General features: G+C 41.9%; 1 protein-coding gene and 1 long non-coding RNA gene across 11 annotated transcripts in view; both read left to right on the top strand.

Moving 5' to 3' along the window:
* Positions 1 to 1,624: 1,624 nt before the first annotated feature.
* On the top strand, positions 1,625 to 4,364 carry LOC147651955 (uncharacterized). The gene is made up of 2 exons (XR_015289792.1): positions 1,625 to 1,766; positions 3,910 to 4,364. It is a non-coding gene; the product is annotated as an uncharacterized LOC147651955 (long non-coding RNA).
* A 3,224-nt stretch (positions 4,365 to 7,588) lies between these two features.
* The window catches only part of FAM13C (family with sequence similarity 13 member C), a 118,776-nt gene continuing 106,505 nt past the window's right edge, over positions 7,589 to 19,859 (top strand). For 7 of the 10 annotated variants that reach the window (XM_086899711.1, XM_086899710.1, XM_086899709.1 and 4 more), the window contains exons 1-5: positions 7,589 to 8,969; positions 11,443 to 11,617; positions 11,818 to 12,027; positions 13,743 to 13,926; positions 18,818 to 18,953. In XM_086899711.1, the coding sequence (XP_086755837.1) occupies positions 11,593 to 11,617; positions 11,818 to 12,027; positions 13,743 to 13,926; positions 18,818 to 18,953 (555 nt within the window). In that variant the 5' untranslated portion in view covers positions 7,589 to 8,969; positions 11,443 to 11,592. Of the gene's footprint in view, positions 8,970 to 9,025; positions 9,858 to 11,442; positions 11,618 to 11,817; positions 12,028 to 13,742; positions 13,927 to 18,817; positions 18,954 to 19,859 lie in introns of those variants that run through there. The other 3 variants (XM_086899703.1, XM_086899702.1, XM_086899701.1) reach the window with 2 other exon arrangements.

Below are 19,859 nucleotides of genomic sequence, written 5' to 3'. Positions count from 1 at the left end.
AGAAAGCTTAATAGTAGGGCTTTTAACAAGGTAGACCTGATTAAAAAGGGAAAATTTGACAGCAATGTCATCTCTGCTGTCCTTTATTGGAATGGATATAGCAAGGAGAAAAGTCAGCAATGGAGAGCAAAAAAAAACACATGGAGAAGGGTTAGCAGGAGAGGTTCAGAGAAAGCTGATGGGGAAAGACTTGCAACACTTGAACACCAAACAAGCCAGTGAAGAGAGAGCCCTTGAAACCTCTTGCCTCTCTAGCTACAGACTACCCCTGTGTGCATATTGGGTTTTGCTGGCATGACTGGGGGGAGCACTGTGTGATGATGAAACCTTTCCTGAACCAGGCAGGTGCTCCAGCAAAGGCAGAGTGACTCGGCTGGCTCTGCACTGCCCTGCGTGCCCTGTGCAATGGCTTTTGCTTATAGGGCTGCTCTCATGCCAAGGTTGTGTCTGGTTGTCGTGCACAGCAGTGACAGAAATCTATCCATGGCTGGCATGTCCTGTGCACTTTGGCTTCTTGCTGTAGATTTGACCTTTAGTGGAACATGTTGCAAGGCTTGGGTGAGGTGGAAGTTCTGAATCCTGAGTTACATCCTGCATGGCTGCCTGCAAATGCCCAAGTAGTTTTCAGCTGTGCTATGGGTTTCAAATGTCTAATGTGATTCTGGCTCATTAATAATTCTCAAGATAAAAGCCAGGGATATAACGAGCAACCTGTAGTGTCGAAGTTCTGTGCACAGAGTTACTGTGTTTGTACACCTCATTAAGCAAGAGGGACGCAACACCTAAGTGGGACAGACCTACATGCAAGTAATGTTCTCTCATCTGGTCCAAGGCAGGAAAATCCAGCTTGGCTTCAAACAGTTTTTGCTGACTTTCTGGGATTCACTTATGTTTGTTTTAAAACATGACAAAGATGCAGTTAGTTTGTGTCTCTATCTTTTTTCCCTTCCATTTGTCAACTGAGTATAACTACTGTGTGGGTTTTCTTCCTGGATTGCTTATTCAGCACATTTGGAAAGAATATTGAGTATTCTGGATAGTCATGAATGTAACTGCAGTCCTAAATTGGAGTCCTGGGTATCTGATGTGGATTTGCACCCATTTTATGTGCTCTTATGATGGCTGTAGTTGTATTTCACCATGTGTATATTAAAGTAATACCATGTTTTACACATCTTAAAGAAACTGTGGGGATATCCTGGGTATGATCAGGGCATGTATGCCTTCAGATTCATCTTTTAAAAGCTCATTTCCTGCCAACAATACATTCTGAGTTCTTTAAATATGAAACTGATGTTAAATTAGTCGGTCTGAAAAAACTCAGCTGAAATTAATGCAAATGATTAGGTGGTATGTAGCACACTCTTGCAATGGAAATGGAGTCTATTATTAGGCAGCCTGATATGTGTGGAAATATGACTAGTGATCTGTAACAGTTTCCTGATGTAACCCTACCCAGCAGTGAGGAAAGAGCACTGACTGTTGAAGAATTTTATTTGCCACTGCAAGCAATATGGGCTAGGACACCTTACCCCAGCCAGCTGAGCACTGTGATTTTATTAATGTTGTCTTTAATTGGTAAACAAGAACCAAGATTTTAATGTTTTGAATTTTACTTTTCTAGTTTTGCAGGGTTCCTTTCCAAGAAGCTATTTCCAGAGATGCTGCAACTTACATTTTATCTGAGAGCCTTTCCTTCTGTCCTCATGCTTCATTCAAATCATGAGCCCATAGGTTCAAATGTTTTTTAGAAGATGAAAGGACAGGTACAATGTGATAATCTATGCCTTATTTGCTTGAAAACAGGTCATCAGCATTGACAGTGAGAGGGGTGGGTAAAGATGGTAGATGTAGGTAAACAGTTTTGCCATGTAGAATTCTGGATTGTCCTGTGTTTTATAGTCCCTGACAAACAGATCTGGAACAGATGGAATGAGATGGTTAAGTAATTACTCTTTATTGTACAAGAAAAAGTTATTGTTTATTGCATAAATTATTCAGTTACTGTGGAGTCAGTCATTAATAGAATATTTATATTCTTATTTGCAGATCCTATGAAAGTTTATTGTAGTTGCTGAAACACAAGACAAATGAAACTGTGAAATATTACTAAATTTAAAGTGTACTCTGTGCCTTGCTGAATTGATGGGCTTTACCATTAGCTGCAGGAAGAGGTTACATTCCTTTGATAGCTGTTAATTTGTCTACATCATGCTGATCCTGGATTCCTGCATCCAGCACTGACATTGAACAATGTGCTGAGTAAGGGCTATAAAAATTGATGGAGATGTTTGCATAGCATTAAACTGACATGGAGGTATTTTTTTTTTAATAGAGAGATATTTCACTTCTGGTCATTCAGGAGGACCTTTCACATATACATAGGGTGAATATGTTGGACTGAGCATGGTACCAGCTGGATAAAAAATGGCAAAATTAGAAATAATACAGAAATCCAGTTGAACAGGACAGAAAGCAGAAAAAGTTGATTCTTGTGAAACAGAATTTCTCAAACTCAGAGGACCCATTTCAGTGATGTTTTGCTGTAGACTCAATTAAGTTGAAGAGCCAAGTTAAAGACTTGTCAGTCTTCATACAAAAAACAGTGTTTAGAGATGTGTCAATATGCTCTCTGATTACCAAAATCCATTTAGAATTTTTTTTTTTAAAGCTATTTGTTTTTTCAAATGTTGGCTTTTAAAGAACCAAAACAGTTCTGAGGTTATACACACATGCTCAACTTGAACTGTGCTCTATCAGGTAATGAATTTTCTCAGCGCAGCTGCTGTTCCTGATTTCTCACTTTCATGGCTCTGTGGCAAAGGCTTGGCTCCTTTCTTGTATGTCCAAGTATGCTGTGACAGCATCTTATGTTAGTTTTCTGTAGTGTGTCCACAGCTTCTTACAACTCTCTTGCTCAGCTATAGCCATGAGTTCGATGTTTGGAGTACTTGCTTGGGTTTTTTTCACTAGTATTAAATAATCACATCAGTCCAAGCCGACTTTATTAGCCCTAGTGTCATTTCACGTTTTCAGGATCTAGAGGCCCAGATGTCTGAAATTAGCAACTTGATGAAATTCTTGACTAGAGCTATATAAAGAGAATAAAAAATGACTGGTGCCTGTACTCTGACTGCAGATGCTTAAGGTTTCGTCCACTGAGGAAAGGGAACCTTGTGCATGTGTTTGAGGAAGAGCTGAGACGGGACAGATCCTGCAGTTCTGTGGTGTCCCTGCTGTGCTTTCTTCTCTTTGGGTCACTAGTGTCAGGTGCAGGTGTTGTGCTGTGTTTGCTGCAGTTTTGTGAGGGGGAGGAGAACACATGGCTGGACTGTGGGGCTGAGCACAAAGCCCCCACCAGTCTGTTCACTTAGTGTGCAAAAAGGAGCATCATGGAATGCTCAGGTGTTTACTGAGTGCCTCAGGAGGCTTCAGGGGAGCAGCCCTGCACCCGTTCCTGACTGAGACCCCGTGCTGCTGTACAGGGATTAGGTATGGTGGTTTTCCAGGCCATCATTTTAAGTTGTGTTTTCTGCAAGTCAAACTGCTTGCTTAAGGCATCCAGCTGCATCGTTATGGGTGTGTTGCTGTAAATGCACTCACAGAACCTCTGCAAATGCTCTTTTCTTTTATTTTACCGAAGATCAGCTGGGTGTTTCTGTGGTGTGAGCTCAGGTGTGACTGCTGGCACAACATGCTGTACTGTGCTGCATGGCTGGGAAGGAGCTCGGGGCAATTCCTGTCTGAGCTGCCTTTGCAGTCATGGTCCCTAGCAGTGCGACTGCAGCAAATGCTTTTCTCCTCTGCCTTTGGCTCCAGCCTTAATCTTACCTGGTCAGTTAGACTGCCAAATTCAATTTCACTTAATTCAAATTAATGTATTTTCCTCTTTTGTTTCTCTCATTGCAGGTTGCAAAATTATCTGTCTAACCTCTTCCCTCCTTTCCCGTGTCACACACAGCTCATGTTGAAAAGTCAACATGTTTCCAGTGATTAAAGACTAGATGCAGCTGAGTAACAAGATGAATACCTACACCCCGTTTTGTAAATGGCCAGTGCTCTGACCAACTCAATATTTACGGATTGTATCTAAATTGTGTTGGGTTTTGTGGTTATATGTTTAAATTTTTGATATATGACATGCATATCAGGTTGGATTAGGGCACACTGTCTTCTGTTGGAATCAAATTACTTTACTTTTTAATTAAAATATCCCTGGGTTGGAATGGCTGTGTGCCTGCTTTGCATTACTTAGGGGACCATCCTCCCCAGTTTGGATAACTGAAATCTTCTGGCATGTCTTTCTCAGATTCTGTGAATTACAATAAATGCTTTGCATGAGGTTGTGCAAGAGATCAGAAAAATGCTTGATGAAATAACATTTGCTTCAAGTTAAGCAGAGTCATGCGGAGGTGCTGTGAAGAAGTAGGGAACAAAAAATATATTTGTGAGACTAGGTTTGACAGTCTGGTGCTTCCCTGGTGTATTCATGATATGAAACAATTAAGAAGTCACTCTTCTGGGTGTATGAATTTTAGGTACCAAAAAGAATCCTGGAAGAGAGAGATGGGAAGAAGAAATTCCCACTGAGCAGATCATTACCTTGTTGCTTTAGAAACAGAGACCTGAAATTTCATATGGCTGACTGAATAACTCCAAATAGGGTTTCAGCATATCTGAAACTGGAAAACTTGATGGAGATGCTGCTGCTATCTAAGTTCCTCTGGGGGAAGGTCTGCACTTTGAGGGTCTTCTTTTGAGTTTTCTCAAATTTTGTTCAAGAATTAGTATTACAAGATGGCATAAAGCAGAACTTACTGAACATAACAGGAGCAACTCTTTTGAAATGAACCAGTAAGGAGGGGTTCTATGCCATTGGAGAAATAGAAATGAAAGATTGCCTCTGCCTGGCTTTTACATGGGCTAGGACAGTGTCCATGGTGCAAGAGGATGCTGAAACCTCTACTTAGTGTACCCCTCCTTTTTAATTTTTTTTTCTTATCCCCACCTCAGGTATTGTGCAAGCTAGAGGCAGAGAGGAGGCAAGGACAAATCCTTCTTTATAGCTCTTGAAATAGGCTTTTTTGTGTTGAAACTGTATTATTTATGAGAAATAGTAGCATATGGTGCCAGAGATAATTGCTTCGGCAAGAGATTAATGCACCATGAGCTGTCTGGAGCTGAAGCTGGAAGCTGAGTTTCTCTTCAGCTGTGGGAAGCTGTCAGAAACCAGCAGCAGTTTGTGGATGGAGCCTCATGGGAGGTCTGTCTTCCTGGAGGATGATTTGGGATGCAAAAACTGGCCTGGTACTTGCAACTTTTTCTGATACTAATCCAACATTTCAAATTCCCTTTGAAAATGAGCAGACAGGGAACAAACTATGACTGCGAAATTCTGTGTTCCTTTGTGTTTTTCTTTACATCTTTTGGTTTCTTGGAGAAATAAACCTGGAATTGGCCAATTTCGTGATATAGACTGAAATATAATAGAAATACAGACTTTAAATAATTTGTAGGGCCTGAAAAAGAGCTCTGCTTGCTTCATTACAATAGTTTTCAGCTTGTGGCTATTTTTGCTGGTGTTCTGCTCTTTAGCAACAACGGCATTTAGATAATGAAGCAATACTGCATTTTGAATGCTGACTTGTTTTCCCTGGAACAGCATCAAGAAAATGAAGAGGTTTAAGTGCCAGGTGGAGATTAGAGGAAAAAAATGAAATTCAAAACAGGAAGCAGAGAGAGGCAGGCTCCAAAACAACCTTAATGACATTTCACTCCAAGGGAGGAATATTGACAATTATTGATCTGTTGCCTGCCAGTCACTTTCAGTTCCACAAAGGTGCCAAGGAATTGTGCAGCTTTCGGAAGGCTTTTCAAAAGCCTTTAAAAGAAAGATAATTCTAGAAGGTTTAATGGGCTGGGAAAAAAAAAGAAAAAAAAAAGAAAAAAAAAAGAAAAAAAAAAAAAAGAAAAAAAAGGGCCAGCGAGCAGTCGGAGCATTTGCCTCCCACTGTTTCATTGGGCAGTTCTCCACATGCCTGTGTAATTCAGCTGCCTGGAAACAGGCTCAGCTGAGCCACCTCAGGACACCAACACATCCCTTGCCAGAGATGGGCTCAGATAGAGAGAAGCAGCTCCAAACCTGCCAGGTGCTGTGTCTACAGTAGGAAGGAGCCTTGCCGTGACTCAGGGGTATCTGCTCAGGCACAGCTCTGGACTCGTGTGTGCCTGGCTGATGGAGAAGGGGCAGCTCCTGTGTGCAGACATACCCATCTCTGTCCTAGGGCATCCCCTTCCAGAGAAGACCCCTGAGCAGCTGTGAGCAGAAATCAAGTTAGAGGGGACTCTGCTGGGCTGACAAGGGCTTGCCTGGCAGGAGGTGGTGTGGCCTGTGTGCTTTTCCCATAGGCACAGTGAAAAGCCATGCAAGTAGCAGCAGGGGAGAGCTGCTTTCTTGTCAGGACAGCAACTCTTCCTTGCTGATAATTAAACTTGGCGAGTAGGCCTGGTTGGCCAATCAGATTGTTGTGATGAAGGATATGTGGCAACCAGTCCTTATGTCTGTGCTATGACTTTTACCAGCTAGAATGTAGGAAAACTTATATTGATACTGTAATAATCAAGAGAGAGAGATGTCTCATTTCTTTCCAATGATTACCTAATATGATATGCATTTTTCCATGTCTACTTCTGTCTTGGTTGTAGCTCTTAATTCCATTATTTCCTTTTGCTTGAAAAACCCTATGGTTTATCTATCAGGTCCATATACTATAAAATGTGCAAATTTTTAGAGTTTACTAAGTTTATTGTTTAGACTGGCTCATGATGAATTGGTATAAAATGTACAAATGCTGTGTGTGAGATGAAAACCTGTTTTGAAAGCCAGTAATACAGGTTTGTCTGATGGAATCTCAGCTGTGTGCATCAGCCCTGGATGTTTTTCGTGATAATTCAGGGATGCTTTTATGGGCTTAGCTCCCCAGGGTTCTCAAGGCTGTGGTGGTGCAACTGATGTATCATAGTATGACAGTGCCTTCTCAAAGCCTGCAGCTGGCATCAGCAGAGCTGTTTGCCTGTAATCCAGAGCCACCAGAGCCTCTCCAGCTGGATGTGAGCGACGGAGGACTACGCACATCACATCTCTGTGGGGTATGCACTCCCTGCTCGGCTCTTGCCCACCAGCAAGGGCTTTCTTTCCTCCTTGGCTGGATGTTTGGAGGCTCCTAAAGCTAAGACACAGATCACCAAGTTAGCAGAGCAGGCTGCTTGTAGCTTTGAAGGAGAACTTCAATGAACCATGAAACCTCAGTTAATTATTTTTCTTGCTGCTATTGTTTTTTACTGCTGCCAAGAGTGGATTTACCTCTGCCCTCTCTCACAGGGATCCTGCTGTTCCTAATGCTGCTGTAAAAACCTGGTTTTCTAAGGAGTAAAACTAAACTTTTCTGTTTTCCTTTTGTGTTTATCCTTTCTCTATCTTTTTGAAACATCAGAAACCCACACAAGTAGCCCATTCAGCAGCTGGAGGCCACGGCCCCAGTGTGGAGAGTACAAAGGCAGCCCCTGGTGCTCGTCCAGCCCCTCACACACCCAGGCTGGGGCACTGCCTTTCCTCACAAGCCTTCCCCTGGGAGGCAGGGTGCAGGGAGACCAAAAGCTTTGGTTTTAATTTAGATGTGGCTCTTGAAGTCAGGGTGGCTTCTCAAAGCACCACACATCCTTTTCATACGTCTGAAGTCCTGCAGGGGATGACTTTGATCCAGAGGTTGTAAAGGAAGCGTTGGAATTTCAGCTACACAGTATGAGCAGTTACATGTTTAATTTGTGCTGCCTGCAGCCTCCCGCTCTTTGTACAACTGCGATGCGAGGAGGAATCATCCCTCCGGCCCGTGCTGTTGGGTAGGAAAGGAAAACCCTGCCCGGGGCCTGGGGCTCCTGGCCGTGTCCGCAGTGGGGCTCGCAGGCCCAGCTCTCTGGCAAGCCTGGTGTGCCCTCTAGCTGCTGCGGGCTTCCCGGGAGCGGGGGGGGCAGCATCTCCCCTCAGCCAGGCCGCAGCTCCCAGGCGGGACTTGAAAGCAAATTCTTCAATAACTGAAGTTACAGGAGCAGTCGAGACCAAGAGGTTGATTGCAGTGACTGCTGCCTTGTCATGAATCAACAGATAAAATTCGTGTTTGCTGCTCAGGTGGAGAATTTGCTGCTTTGTATTTGCCTACAGTTCACACGTTCGGCTGAAGCGGGAGTGGGAGGGAGTGACATGTCAGCAGGGTCACTGCTGTGGCATCTAGTAAGATGGAAGAGAAAAATGTGCAGCGGGATGGGAGCAGAGTTAGAGAAGAAAATTTTTTGTTCTAATTTTGTAGTTCTTGCCTTTTTGCGATGTGTTTCTCTGCAGAGCGCAGATTGCTGCGGGCCCACTTGATTTGTGATTTGTCTGACCCTAACCAGACAAAAGAGCTGTGCTTTTGTCTGTCCCAAAAGGAGCCAGCAAAGGTGGGGGAGCTGCTTGTGCTCCGGCTGCCTCTCAAACACAGCAATAAAGGGAGTTCTGCTCACGGGGGCTGGAGGGCAGAGGATTTGAATGCCCCAGGGAGGGGATGTCACAGCAAAATGCCGCCCGTACCCTTAGCCACGAGCACAGAACACCGCCGTGAGGGCACGCACACTGCTGCTGTGCGAGGGCCAGCACACTTCCCTCCCTCTTTCAGCAGTGTTGGGGGGACAGCACCTTCACCCCCAGCACCTCCCGTGGGCCCAGCAGCCGCTGCTGTGGTGATGGGCACAGCATTTTCAACAGGCTAAATGGCCACAGCTGTAGTGATGGGTGCAGGTGGAGCTTGTGTGCAGAGACAGGCCAGGCTGAGCCTGTGGGGTGGATGTAGATTTTTCTGGGGCTAGGTCCATAGGTAGAGGAAGAAAGCTCTACTCAACAGCATTATTCAGACCTCATTGTGGGGTCTTGTGGAGAGGTAAGTGGGCTAAAATTCTGCACTAGTTTTTAAGTGGTGTTCCTTCTGCTAAGGAAGAGGGAACCATCTTTGCTATCTGTGCTGTACCAGTGTGGTGCTGCTTTTCTTTTTCCTCCTGCTTTTCCAGTGCTCCACCAAGGGGGTCTGACTCAGCATCTCTACGGTTTTTGCCTTATTTTGCTTACTAAGTTTGTGTTAAAAACCTCCCCCCGGTTAATTTCTGCTGTAACATTACTTCTTTATGACTTATTTCCCAGGACAGGCTTTATACCGGAAAGAATTATAAAGCATGTTTGGCATAATTGCATCTTCATATTTTAAAAACTGGATGGGTCCTTGCCCATGTATTGGCTAAAATGATGGTGTACATGTTGTATAAACAAGTAGGTATAACGTGTACACAGAGGACCACCTCATAGTGTTTTCCTTGCTGTTGTAGGAGGCAGGAGGGAGAGCAAGCAATAGGAATATCTGCAAACCTGCAGTGCAAAAACCCACTCAAGAGTAAATATCAGGCCCAGGATCAGCATGGCCTGGGAAGCTGTGGCATTGTGTGTAGGTGCCATGGAAACATCTGCTGGTAACACAGCCCTCCGCTTGTGCAAGGTGCCTCCAGAGGGAAGTGCAGTGCTGGCTGCACTTTTACTAGGAGTTAATTTCTACCTTCCACCAACTCGGAGGGAAACTGCTGATTAAGATGATGCCTAGCAATTATACTATGATAAGTTAATTGTAGAGGAACAGCCCAATGGCTGCAGTTAGCTTTGGCCAGGCTTCATGGCTTTGTGGAGGGGAAGAAAGGTGATGGTGTCTTGTGAGCAGCACAGCTGAAATACTGGCACTCTGCTGCAGTCTGACATGGGAGCAGGCGCCTCCCTTTCAATTTGCGTAAGTGAACTTAAATCTGGCTTCTTCGGTCCTTTCTCACACCCTTCCTCCTTTCTGAGAAGGCTGATGGTCTGCATCCAAAAAGGGAAAGGGAGGGATTTAGAGTAATAGTGCACAGATATTTTAAAGGCTTTTTGTAACACCTCGCAGCTTATATACAAAAATGTTGTAAAATATGTTTGGTACATGCTCGTATTTGTTCTTTTTAGATACTTATTCATGCTGTAACACTAATATCATAGTCTAAGTTTTCCTATGTAGTGAAAGAGCAGAATGGGCTGGGGTGTTTTAAGTGCTGTGTGTGCTTTTGCCATGGCAGCAGGGCTGGCCTGGAGCTCCAGCTCATGGCTTTGCTGCAGGCGTGTGTGAAAAACATACATATAGTTTCACTATGGCAGCTCAACTTCAAATTAATGGGAAAATCTTTCCCTTTTCCTTCTGAAAACATAGTAATAAAAACATCTAAGAAGAGGCTGGTTTCACAATGCGTTGAGATAATGTTACAAAAAAAATAAATATTAAAAATCCCCCTTTAGATACTGTTTAAATTGTCCTATTGCAGAAATGGTAAATCCAGGTGTTCCTGGTTTGGATTCTGCTCTCATTACCTGGTAGGAACATGAGGTCAAAATGCAGCAATTACTGTGGGTAATGGCACCTGCCTGTGAGGCAAGCAAGGGGCTTAGGGCAGGTGGGAAAGAGGGCAGGGCAGCCAGGACTCCTTTCAGAATGCCAGGCAGAATTTCCCCTTTCCTTAAATATTCCTGAGGGATATTATTCTTAAATATATATTTAATATATATGTATTTTAAATGTATCTAAGCATACATTTAGAGATATATATTTTAAGCACCCCCTTCCCCCAGACAGCCCAGTAGGGCTGCAGAGCCAGCTGTGCCCACCTGGGGCTGCCCCCATCCTCACAGAGCCCCCATCGCCTGTCCTCAGAGACAGGCATCCCCCACCAGAACCCACAAACTTCCCAGCCCATGCTCTGGTAGGATAAAAAAGCAGCTTCCTTCATCAGACAGGACGAAAGGTGCAAGTTGTGATTTCTTATGCTTTTGCATCATTTTTGGGGGTAAAAAATTTGGAATAACTGAGTAAGTAGAAAGGAACCCCTTCTGAGACTTGTGCCATGGCTGCCACTTAAATTCCAATCCTGGTTTCTTTATGAATCTTGCATGTTTTATCCTCAGGAATTAAGTAGAAATTCACAAATTTAATGGAGTTGGAAGGCTGTGCACCAGCAAGGAGTCAGCTTTATCCTGACTTTTGGGGTTCTTTTGCGGGACTGTGACCCCTCTCTGCTCTGAATGGTGCATCTGCCTCAACACAAGGCCCCATTTTCCCTGACTATAGGGGAGAGTGGTCTTTACTGGAGTTTACCCCATCACAAATCTTGTCTCAGCTCTACAGAAGAATATTAGTATTTTAAGAATATAGAGTAGAAATAAAATCTGTATGAAGGTGCTACACAGAACACAGTAATTTTACCAAAGTTGTAGATCTTTGATTTTAACCTTTGTAGAGGTTAAAATAAAAGCCAGTCACTGTTTATCATTTGCTTGTTTTTGTTCCCCAGAAATCATTCTCCTCTGTACAAGTTAGGCATACAACAAATAAGGTTTCTCCAGATCTACAGTCCAGCAGAGAAAGAAGCACATTTGGTGTTCCTCTGGAAACCCTCGTACAAGATGCAAAGCAATGTGGGGTTCCTTCTCTTGTGACACAGATGGTGGAGTACCTGGAGGTATTTGGTAAGTTCATATTTATCCTGCTTGGCTTCTGGAAACTGATATTCTTTGTTTAAGCTGTACTTTTCAGCTGTAAATGCTGAAAAATCCTTATTTACAATTATTGCATTTTCTGAAAAGAGCTCATGCTTTTTGAACTCCAGTTCTCATCACAAAGATGTGATAAAGCAACCACTGCTTACTGTTCTTTATTTCTTCCCCAGGGCTGGAGCGTGTTGGTGTATTTCGAATTGGTGGCTCGGCAAATAAAATCAAGGAATTGAGGCAGAAGTATAATCAGGGGGAAAAAGTAGACCTTATTAATGATGGAGATGTTGATTCTGTGGCCAGTCTCCTGAAGCTCTTTCTGAAAGAACTACCAGTGGCTGTTTTTCCAGACAATATTTGTTCTGGCTTGCTAAAAACTTTCCAAGGTACAGAATGGGCACCTTCCAAGCTTCTGTCCTTTCTCTGACAGTGACAGATAATGTGTTCATCCCACCTTCTATAAACAAAGTTTTGTGTTTCCTTAACCTGAGACTGATATTTAATTGCTTTGGAGGGACCATGCATCTATGAACTTGCCTACAGTATTTTTAAAATTCATTAAGTCTTTTGGATTCGCTTCCTTCCTTTGGCAATGAATCCTGCAATCTAATTCTGTATTCTTCGAGAAAGCTCCTCTTCTGCATGTTTTCTTTTTAAAATTGTATACCATACTAGTTACTGAGATAATATTTTTAGTTTTAATGTAATCACCACCATAATGCTGCTTGCGCCTTTATATAGCTACTTCTCTCTTTTCCAAGCTGAAGGTTTTTAATTAACCTTCCCTGGTAAAGGAGGTTTTTCTGTGCATCACTGTTCATGTTTAGAACTGTATTTTTAGTTAGCATTTATTTATCAGTCCTCTTACAATCTTCTTGGTCAGCAGTGTGTGGAGCAGCATGCAAAGTCAGGATGAGCCCTCGCAGCAGTCCACTGCCTGGTTCCCCATTCATTCCTGTAATGGCTGAGCTCTGTTCTCAGTCTGCCCAGTGATTTTTGGCTGGTGACTAATTCAGGTGTTTGCATACAAATAAGTGGTTTTGTGGGTTACTTCACAGCCTGCTTTTGTTCAAAGTGCCCATGTAGGAGTTTCCTTACAAAGGAAGAGAAAGGAAGCAGTTTCATGAACTGTGAAAGTCTATGCCGGAAGACCTATGGGGCTTTTGCAAGCACCTTGTTTTTTCTACCCTGAACAGTCTTGCTGTTATTTTTTAAAAATTATTTTTTCCTCCCCATCCCCTTTTCCATTTCTCTCATTAATCAGTTGAGCACCATGGGCCTTGGCCTGCACAGAATGTGTTTTTTAGGGCTAAAATTACCCTCAAGGGCATGATTTGCTTATAAACAATGTCAGAGCTATGCAGATGTGTCCTGGTGATCTATGGCAAATTTGAGCATCAGCTGCCAATTATTGAGCAGTACTGTCATCTCGATTCTAGTAACTAGGAGACTTTATCCTACTGATATGGAACTGCTGATCAAATGGAGTTGTTTGTGAACCCATTTTCTGCCTTGTTACCCTTCTTTGAAAAATGAGAACCAAGAAAATGTTATGTATCCCAAATTTAGATTTTTAAGTATCTCTTGTGTAACTACAGTTGCATATTTATAGAGCAAAGATGTTTTGAGTCTGAGAGCTACCAATTAGTCAGGAAATGAAGATGGCATGGGGCTGAAAGGGTACAATTTCTCATTCCTCTTAATGAGAATCACATGGCATGTGTAAAACCTCTTGGGAGAGTCAAGGCTGACAACCTTATACTGTCTTTCAAGGCAGCTTTGAGGATTCAGGTACATGACTTCTGCCTGCAATTTCATTAGGAAAGCAGCAAGTGCTGGATGATTCTGCCATATGAGGGAAAAAATCAGAAACTGAATGTAAAACTCAATATCTGGAAAATCCGTGGTTCTTAAATATCCATAAGTGAAAAACATATGTCAAAATTTAGTATACAAAATCCTTGTTGGGGATGTATTTATTCTTTACTTCGTGCTAATAAATTTTAAATCTTCCTTATATCTAATGTCTATGATCAAATTGTGGTGGTATGAGGAATATCTATGTTTTAAGTTTGGGTTTGTTTTTTTTTTTTTCCTCCAGAGCACAAAATCAACACGACAGAATGCATAGAGCACCTGAGACAGCTGCTCAGCTGCCTGCCCAAAGCCCATCAGAACCTTCTTCAGTTCCTGTGTGCTTTCTTGTTAAAGGTAGCAACCTACAGTGCAGTGAATTTCATGACTCTGGAAAACCTGGCCATCGTGTTTGGACCTGCTTTGTTCAAGTGAGTCCTCTCTATTCAGCTGCCTCAAACAGCACAAGAAGATCACACCTCACAGGGAGGCTTTCTGTCGTAACTCTGTGTCCAATAGTCAGTGGAACATTTTCCAAGTTCAGTGTTTATATGGTATATTATGGGCAGATGTGACAGGTTCTGAGCTGGCTGATCACTTCCATTCTGTTGGACACTGACTAGACAGGGCAAGGCTCAAGTAAGAAACCATATGAAGAGAGCTGTTTAATGAAAACTACTTCTCTTAGCCAAGATAAGTGCTGGCCGTGTTAGTTGTTGGATTTGACTCTGAAAAGCTCACCCTCACTTTGACCTTTTAACACCATTTGATACCAGAGGAATGAATCCCTGTTATCAAGAAAGAGAAGCAACTCATTCTGCCCTTTCTACTAAAATTCAAGTTGACATCCAAGCAAAGCCAGCTGAGCTTGCAAGCAGTGAGTGCTTGGCTGGAGCTAGAGAAGGCATGTTTGTGGTGATGTTAAGTGGGCACAAAACTGGAAGGTGTCATGCAAGTCAAGGTGGTAAGAAGGAACAGCCTAGTGTGATCAGATAATGGAGGATTTTCCTGTTCACTGTTGACACTAGAGGATGTTAAAACTTGTAAATCTTTGTTTTAGTGGATCATAGCCATGCTAGCTTTATATGAACTACAAGTTAATGACACTGCAAAATAGAAGATATTAACTGCTAATATATCTATGCAGTAAAAAGGCCTTGTTATTCAGTTGAATGGTTATTTTACGGCAAGCCAAGTTCATTTTAAAAGCTTATATTCAGCAAAATTGGTACCCAGCATCTATGTCAGGCTTTGTTTTGGAGAACTGTACTTTTAAACCTTGCTGATGTTTCATAGGTCTCTAGATGTGGTCTCTGTTTTCCTGTTCTGTGGGTTTATTACTAGGTCTACCAGAATTTGACCAGATACAAGTCTTTAACAAAAGCATGGCAGGGGAAATTAATCTAACAAGGTGTGGTGTGGTTGGATATATGCCACTCTGTCCTCTGGGAAAAAACCTGACCATAGAGGATATTCAGGAATGCAACAAAACAGTTCTACAAACAGACCCCAAGATCCTTAATATCTGAGTATTGAAGTTAGTAAATGAGTGGAAGCAGATGAGATTTATTTATCAGTGTTTGGATTAGTTGTGTGGTGATACTTACAAGTATTGGCTGATGCTAAAAGGCCTTCACCAAGAATCTATCCTTGGCCCCCAGGTTAACACAAAAAGCACTTCACTGACTCTCACTTTTCTGCCATCAGGTGACATTTGCTGTCATCTGGGGCTTCTGTGCATGCACACACATGCAAAAAGACTTTGTTCCTTTATCTCCATTCCCAAATTATCCCAATGTGTGCCCGTTGATTCCTGTATCTGCACATAAGAATCCAGTGTGTTCCCTATTGACTGATGAGCTGCTTCAGTTTTTAAATGTCCCACTCTTTTGGGACGTGGCCCAGCTACTTCTGGACATTTGCCTTTGCCTGGTTTTAAAGTACATTCCGTGCTAAACTGAGCATTTGTGGCAATGAGAAGCCTTGAAAGCAATCAGCATAGGGTTTTCCTGCCTGTGATCTGTCAAGACAACAGCTACCATAAATAAAAGTATGTCTGCCCTGTAAATGCTATCATTCTGATCTCACCAGCTCTGGGAGACAACCCAGTAAATCTGGAGCTTGGTGTTTTTTTGTAAAACATTTAACTGGTGCTGTGCTTGTTGAGTTACCACCTAGGGTTATGAAAAATCACCTTTTTGGTAGCTGGGCGGAGAGGAGAGCCTGGTCAGTGATACACTGTCACTGAGATTGGTCTATACCACTTCCTGCTGGGTGACCTGGGGCTTTCAATGATTCAGAATAAATCATTGGTATTGTCTTGTACAGCAGTAAAATTCAAGGTAGTCAACTGGCAAATCATATCTGCTGACACAGGGCAAAAAGTCATAAATATCCTTTATGTCTTTCAGAGCAAGAATTAGTGCAATTATCTGGCACATTATGAAATATTTGGCAGCCAGAGTATAGGAAATTGAGACATATTGGGTAGTGCTTGCTACAGTTTTTCAGTGTAAATGTGAAGGTTATGGGAAAAAAGTGCTTCTAGATCTAATCTGCAGAAATGTGTGCTCTGTGCAATTGCTGGAATTAACCTTCTGGAGGCAATGGCAGCTCCATATACAGCATAAATTCATTGCAGGTGTTAAAACTGTTCTTCATGTATTCTGGAAATCTGCATTTTTGTGAGATTACTTCCTTCTTTGACATGAAACAACAAAACAAAGTTGTTTATGAGCCATTTTACTTTAAATTTCTTACCTGTTTATATTAAAGTGTAAATTCTGTCTATGATTATCACCTCTCTCAATCTTTTAGCACTTTTATTTTTGGAGACCTGTCATGTTTCTAGTTTCACTGAAGTGACTGAGGAGCAATATTCAGTAGTTAGAACATGGAATCCTCATGGTTCCTTGAGAACAGAAAAGTAGAATATTAAACTTTCTACATTATAAGCCAAAACTGCACATACTTTGTGATTTGTTGCTCTGGTTATTGTAACACAAAAATTGTAAGGCTTAGCACAGGTATTATATTAAAAGTCTAGTTAGAGGATCATGAAAACCTCCACACCTAGGAGAATGTATTTTTATGCTTTTGTCAGGGATTTGACTGATGTTACTTAAATTTCCATAGATTCATTTTGATGAAGAGATTTTTAGCTCTGATCTCAGTAAGCAATTCTTGAATGAGTGCACAAGGACTCTAGCCAGCCAGTTGTTTGCTTCTACTCACTTTGATTCATTGTTTCTGTAAATTTGCAGCAAGCCTGTGGCTGCAGGGAGCCTTGGCAGATCTCATGGACAAAGCCAAGGCAAGGGACTTGTGTGAACTTTTTAGCCTGTACTTTGTGGCAAAGCAACTTTGCAAGTTTTAGACTCACTTAAGAAAACCAGTAGCTAATTCCTGATGGTCAAGTTTTACTTGTTTCTTATTCATAGTGGGTGTTCTCTTGTGATTTGTACTACAACTGATTATGGGGCTTTTATAGGGAAATGCAGAATACACCTCTATTAGCTATTATTAGCTAATAGCTCTGCTCTTCCTAAGATCACGTTCCTGGATTTAGCAGTGTGGTAACCTGGTTCCCCTTTACTGTCACCACAATAATGCAGTTTCTGGTAGTGGCAGAAGTATCTGAAGAGGCAGGAAGTGATTATTTCACAAAACTAATTTAAAGTCATTGTGGAAGGTGGCTGAACAGAACTAAAAGTGTATTCACTGTATTTGGAATGCACACCTGTTGCCACCCATGAATATCTGCTGATGATACATTGATATTTGGAGTCAGCTGCCATCCCAGACTGGGATGTCTATATTTTAGATTTGTTTTAGGATGAAATGAGAACTGGGCACCCAAGCACAGGCTGCTAATAAGGGAAAGGAGGACTCAATGAGTGGTATGAGAGCTATTTGTCTCCCTGAATAGCTTGTGGAGTGCTCCTTCTGGTAAGGAGTTAACAGCTGGTAGAAGTAGATTCAGGAACAGATGCCTAAGCTAAAGAAAGAAGCTGAATAAGAAGACAAAGGACTAAAAACATTGCTTCTCTGGCCTGTGAGCTAGGGGTGTTGATGTTTGGGTAAGCCATGAATAATCTCTTAGGATTGTTGTATGCAGCAAAGGCTATTGCTCAGTCAACGAGGTTTTACAAGCAGCCTTGTTTATTGTGGAGAAACTTACTCTGTCCCAAGAAAAATGGGAATCCAGGAAGGAGAAATGTTACCTAATCCTAAAGAAGGTGCTGATGACACAGTGGTTTATCCTGTAAATCTATGTTGTACCTGGCTATAATTCTGCTTAAACCTTCTGCTTTCAAAAGGAGCCCAAACTCAAGTCTTTACAGAATCAACAGTAAGTTTATAAAAGAGGAACACAAATGAAAGCAATTGGACTGGGCCCAGTGTCTATATTTGTACTTTAAAATTGCAAATGAATAATGAATATACTCATTTGGCAAACAGAAGACTGGTGTATTCATGTTCCACATTAGTCTCCAGAGTTTATGAATTTCTTGTTTAAATATTAACATTGTGCTGGGTGTAACTGAGTTGGTGCAGCATGGCTAGAGAAGCTCCATTAAGGGCACAGCATTTATGTAAATGTTCTCCAAGCTTCCAAATAGTTGGCAGGAGTGAATACCGAGGTCTTTTGGGGATTGAGATTAGAATCCTATATAAGGAATACTTTTAATTATATTATTCTGACTTGACAGGGATAGTAAAAATTCAACTATTATTCATAAAAAACCCCAAATATGGGGAGAGCAAGAAAGAAAAAAAACCCAACCCAAACTCAACATGGCTACTGGGAACATCTGGAATTTCCACTCCTGATATGTTTGATGTCTGTGGATTAATAAATTAATACACTGAAGCAGTTTGTTACCCGTGGGTTCTTTTCCAGACAGTTCTAATAATAAGCTATTCTAGTGATCAGAATTCACCTTCATAAATGAAGGTAGAACAAAACCATTCTTTCCATCCCAATGCCAGTGAGCAATGGCAGATTGTTAGGATGCTTTTTTTTTTGTCTGTCCTTTTAATCCTTTATTTTGCAAACCTCATATACTGTCAGGTTCTAACTACTTTGCTGTGCTGCCACAAAGATTCACTGTGTTGTGAAGCACTGCAGCAAAGCTGGGGCTCTGTCACTGTGAAGGTCCCCATGTTGTGGACCCACCAAGCTCCACTGGTCACCATCCCAACAATTCAACAATTGCTGCTCTGCTGAATTATCTTGGGTGCTGTGAGGGCTCCCTGTGTCACTCATGATCAGACCCTGATCCGAGAGTTCTAAGATTAATCGACCTTCTCTCCCTTTAGGATTCCTGTCAGTCCCTTGGCTTATGAAGAACAAAGGCTTTACAATGGCCTCCTGCTGTATTTGCTTCAACACCAGGAGATGCTTTTTGTTGACTTGAACCCTCGTTTCTCACAGAGACAAGCAGATGGCCTTCAGGTAAGAAAGTTACAGCAAGAAATTGAAAGTGCTTCATTAGGTTGAAACCCAGAACTGGAAATACATTTGCTTATGCATAGTGTAATTGATGATTGTAGCTCGTAGCCAGCAATGTAAATATTTGTGATATACCTGAGCTGGAGAGGCAACATGAGTGTTAAAAATTCTAATTTGGAAAAGATTGCAGGTGCAAAAGGTCTAGAAGAAAATTCCAAGCTGTCCCACTTAAAATACAATAATGCCAAGCTTTGTTAGATCAAAGCCACTGAATTTTTCCTTGAGTGAAGCACTTTTTATTTTGTGTGTTTTTGTCTATGCATTGGTGATGCAGTAAAGCAAAGTCAGAAAGTCTGAAACACCTCTCTTTTTTTTTAGAACTCACATTCTAAAATGTGTGTACATTCCAGCCTCTCCTTGGGCATTTTCTTTTCTAAAAGATTGTTAGCACTTTGATTCCTTTTTTGTCTCTTTGTTGAAGACCTCATGATGGAAGAAACATGATGGATGAATCCTGGTTTAGAAAGAGGGTCAATATAAATCTTGTTTTCACTTTGTGATGTGGTGTATCATTGCTGCTTAACTTGAAACTGATTTTTGGAAAAAGACATGAAGCAAATATTGTTGCAAACCCTGCAGTTTAGTGCTTCACAGTGCAGTTTTGTGATCCCTGTGGTCCACGGCGAGGCTGGCAGCAGTGTGCCACATCAGGAAGAAATTAACACTGCATGTAAATGTGGATGATATTTGTATTCATGACTCCTTAATTTTCTGGCTTCTTTCTCCAAGTCTCCTTGTTGAGGAAAACTAGCAGGCTTCTAATACAAAGTCAATTCCAGTACTTAGAACAGACTACATATCCCAAAGGAAATACTGAGACTGTAATGCTCCTTGGAAGCTTTCTTTGAA

The sequence above is a fragment of the Cyanistes caeruleus genome, chromosome 8 (genome assembly GCF_971803275.1).
Source record: "Cyanistes caeruleus chromosome 8, bCyaCae1.hap1.1, whole genome shotgun sequence".
NCBI lineage: Eukaryota > Metazoa > Chordata > Aves > Passeriformes > Paridae > Cyanistes > Cyanistes caeruleus.
Note: the sequence above shows the minus strand (reverse complement) of the source record. Positions and strands in the feature narration are given on the sequence as shown.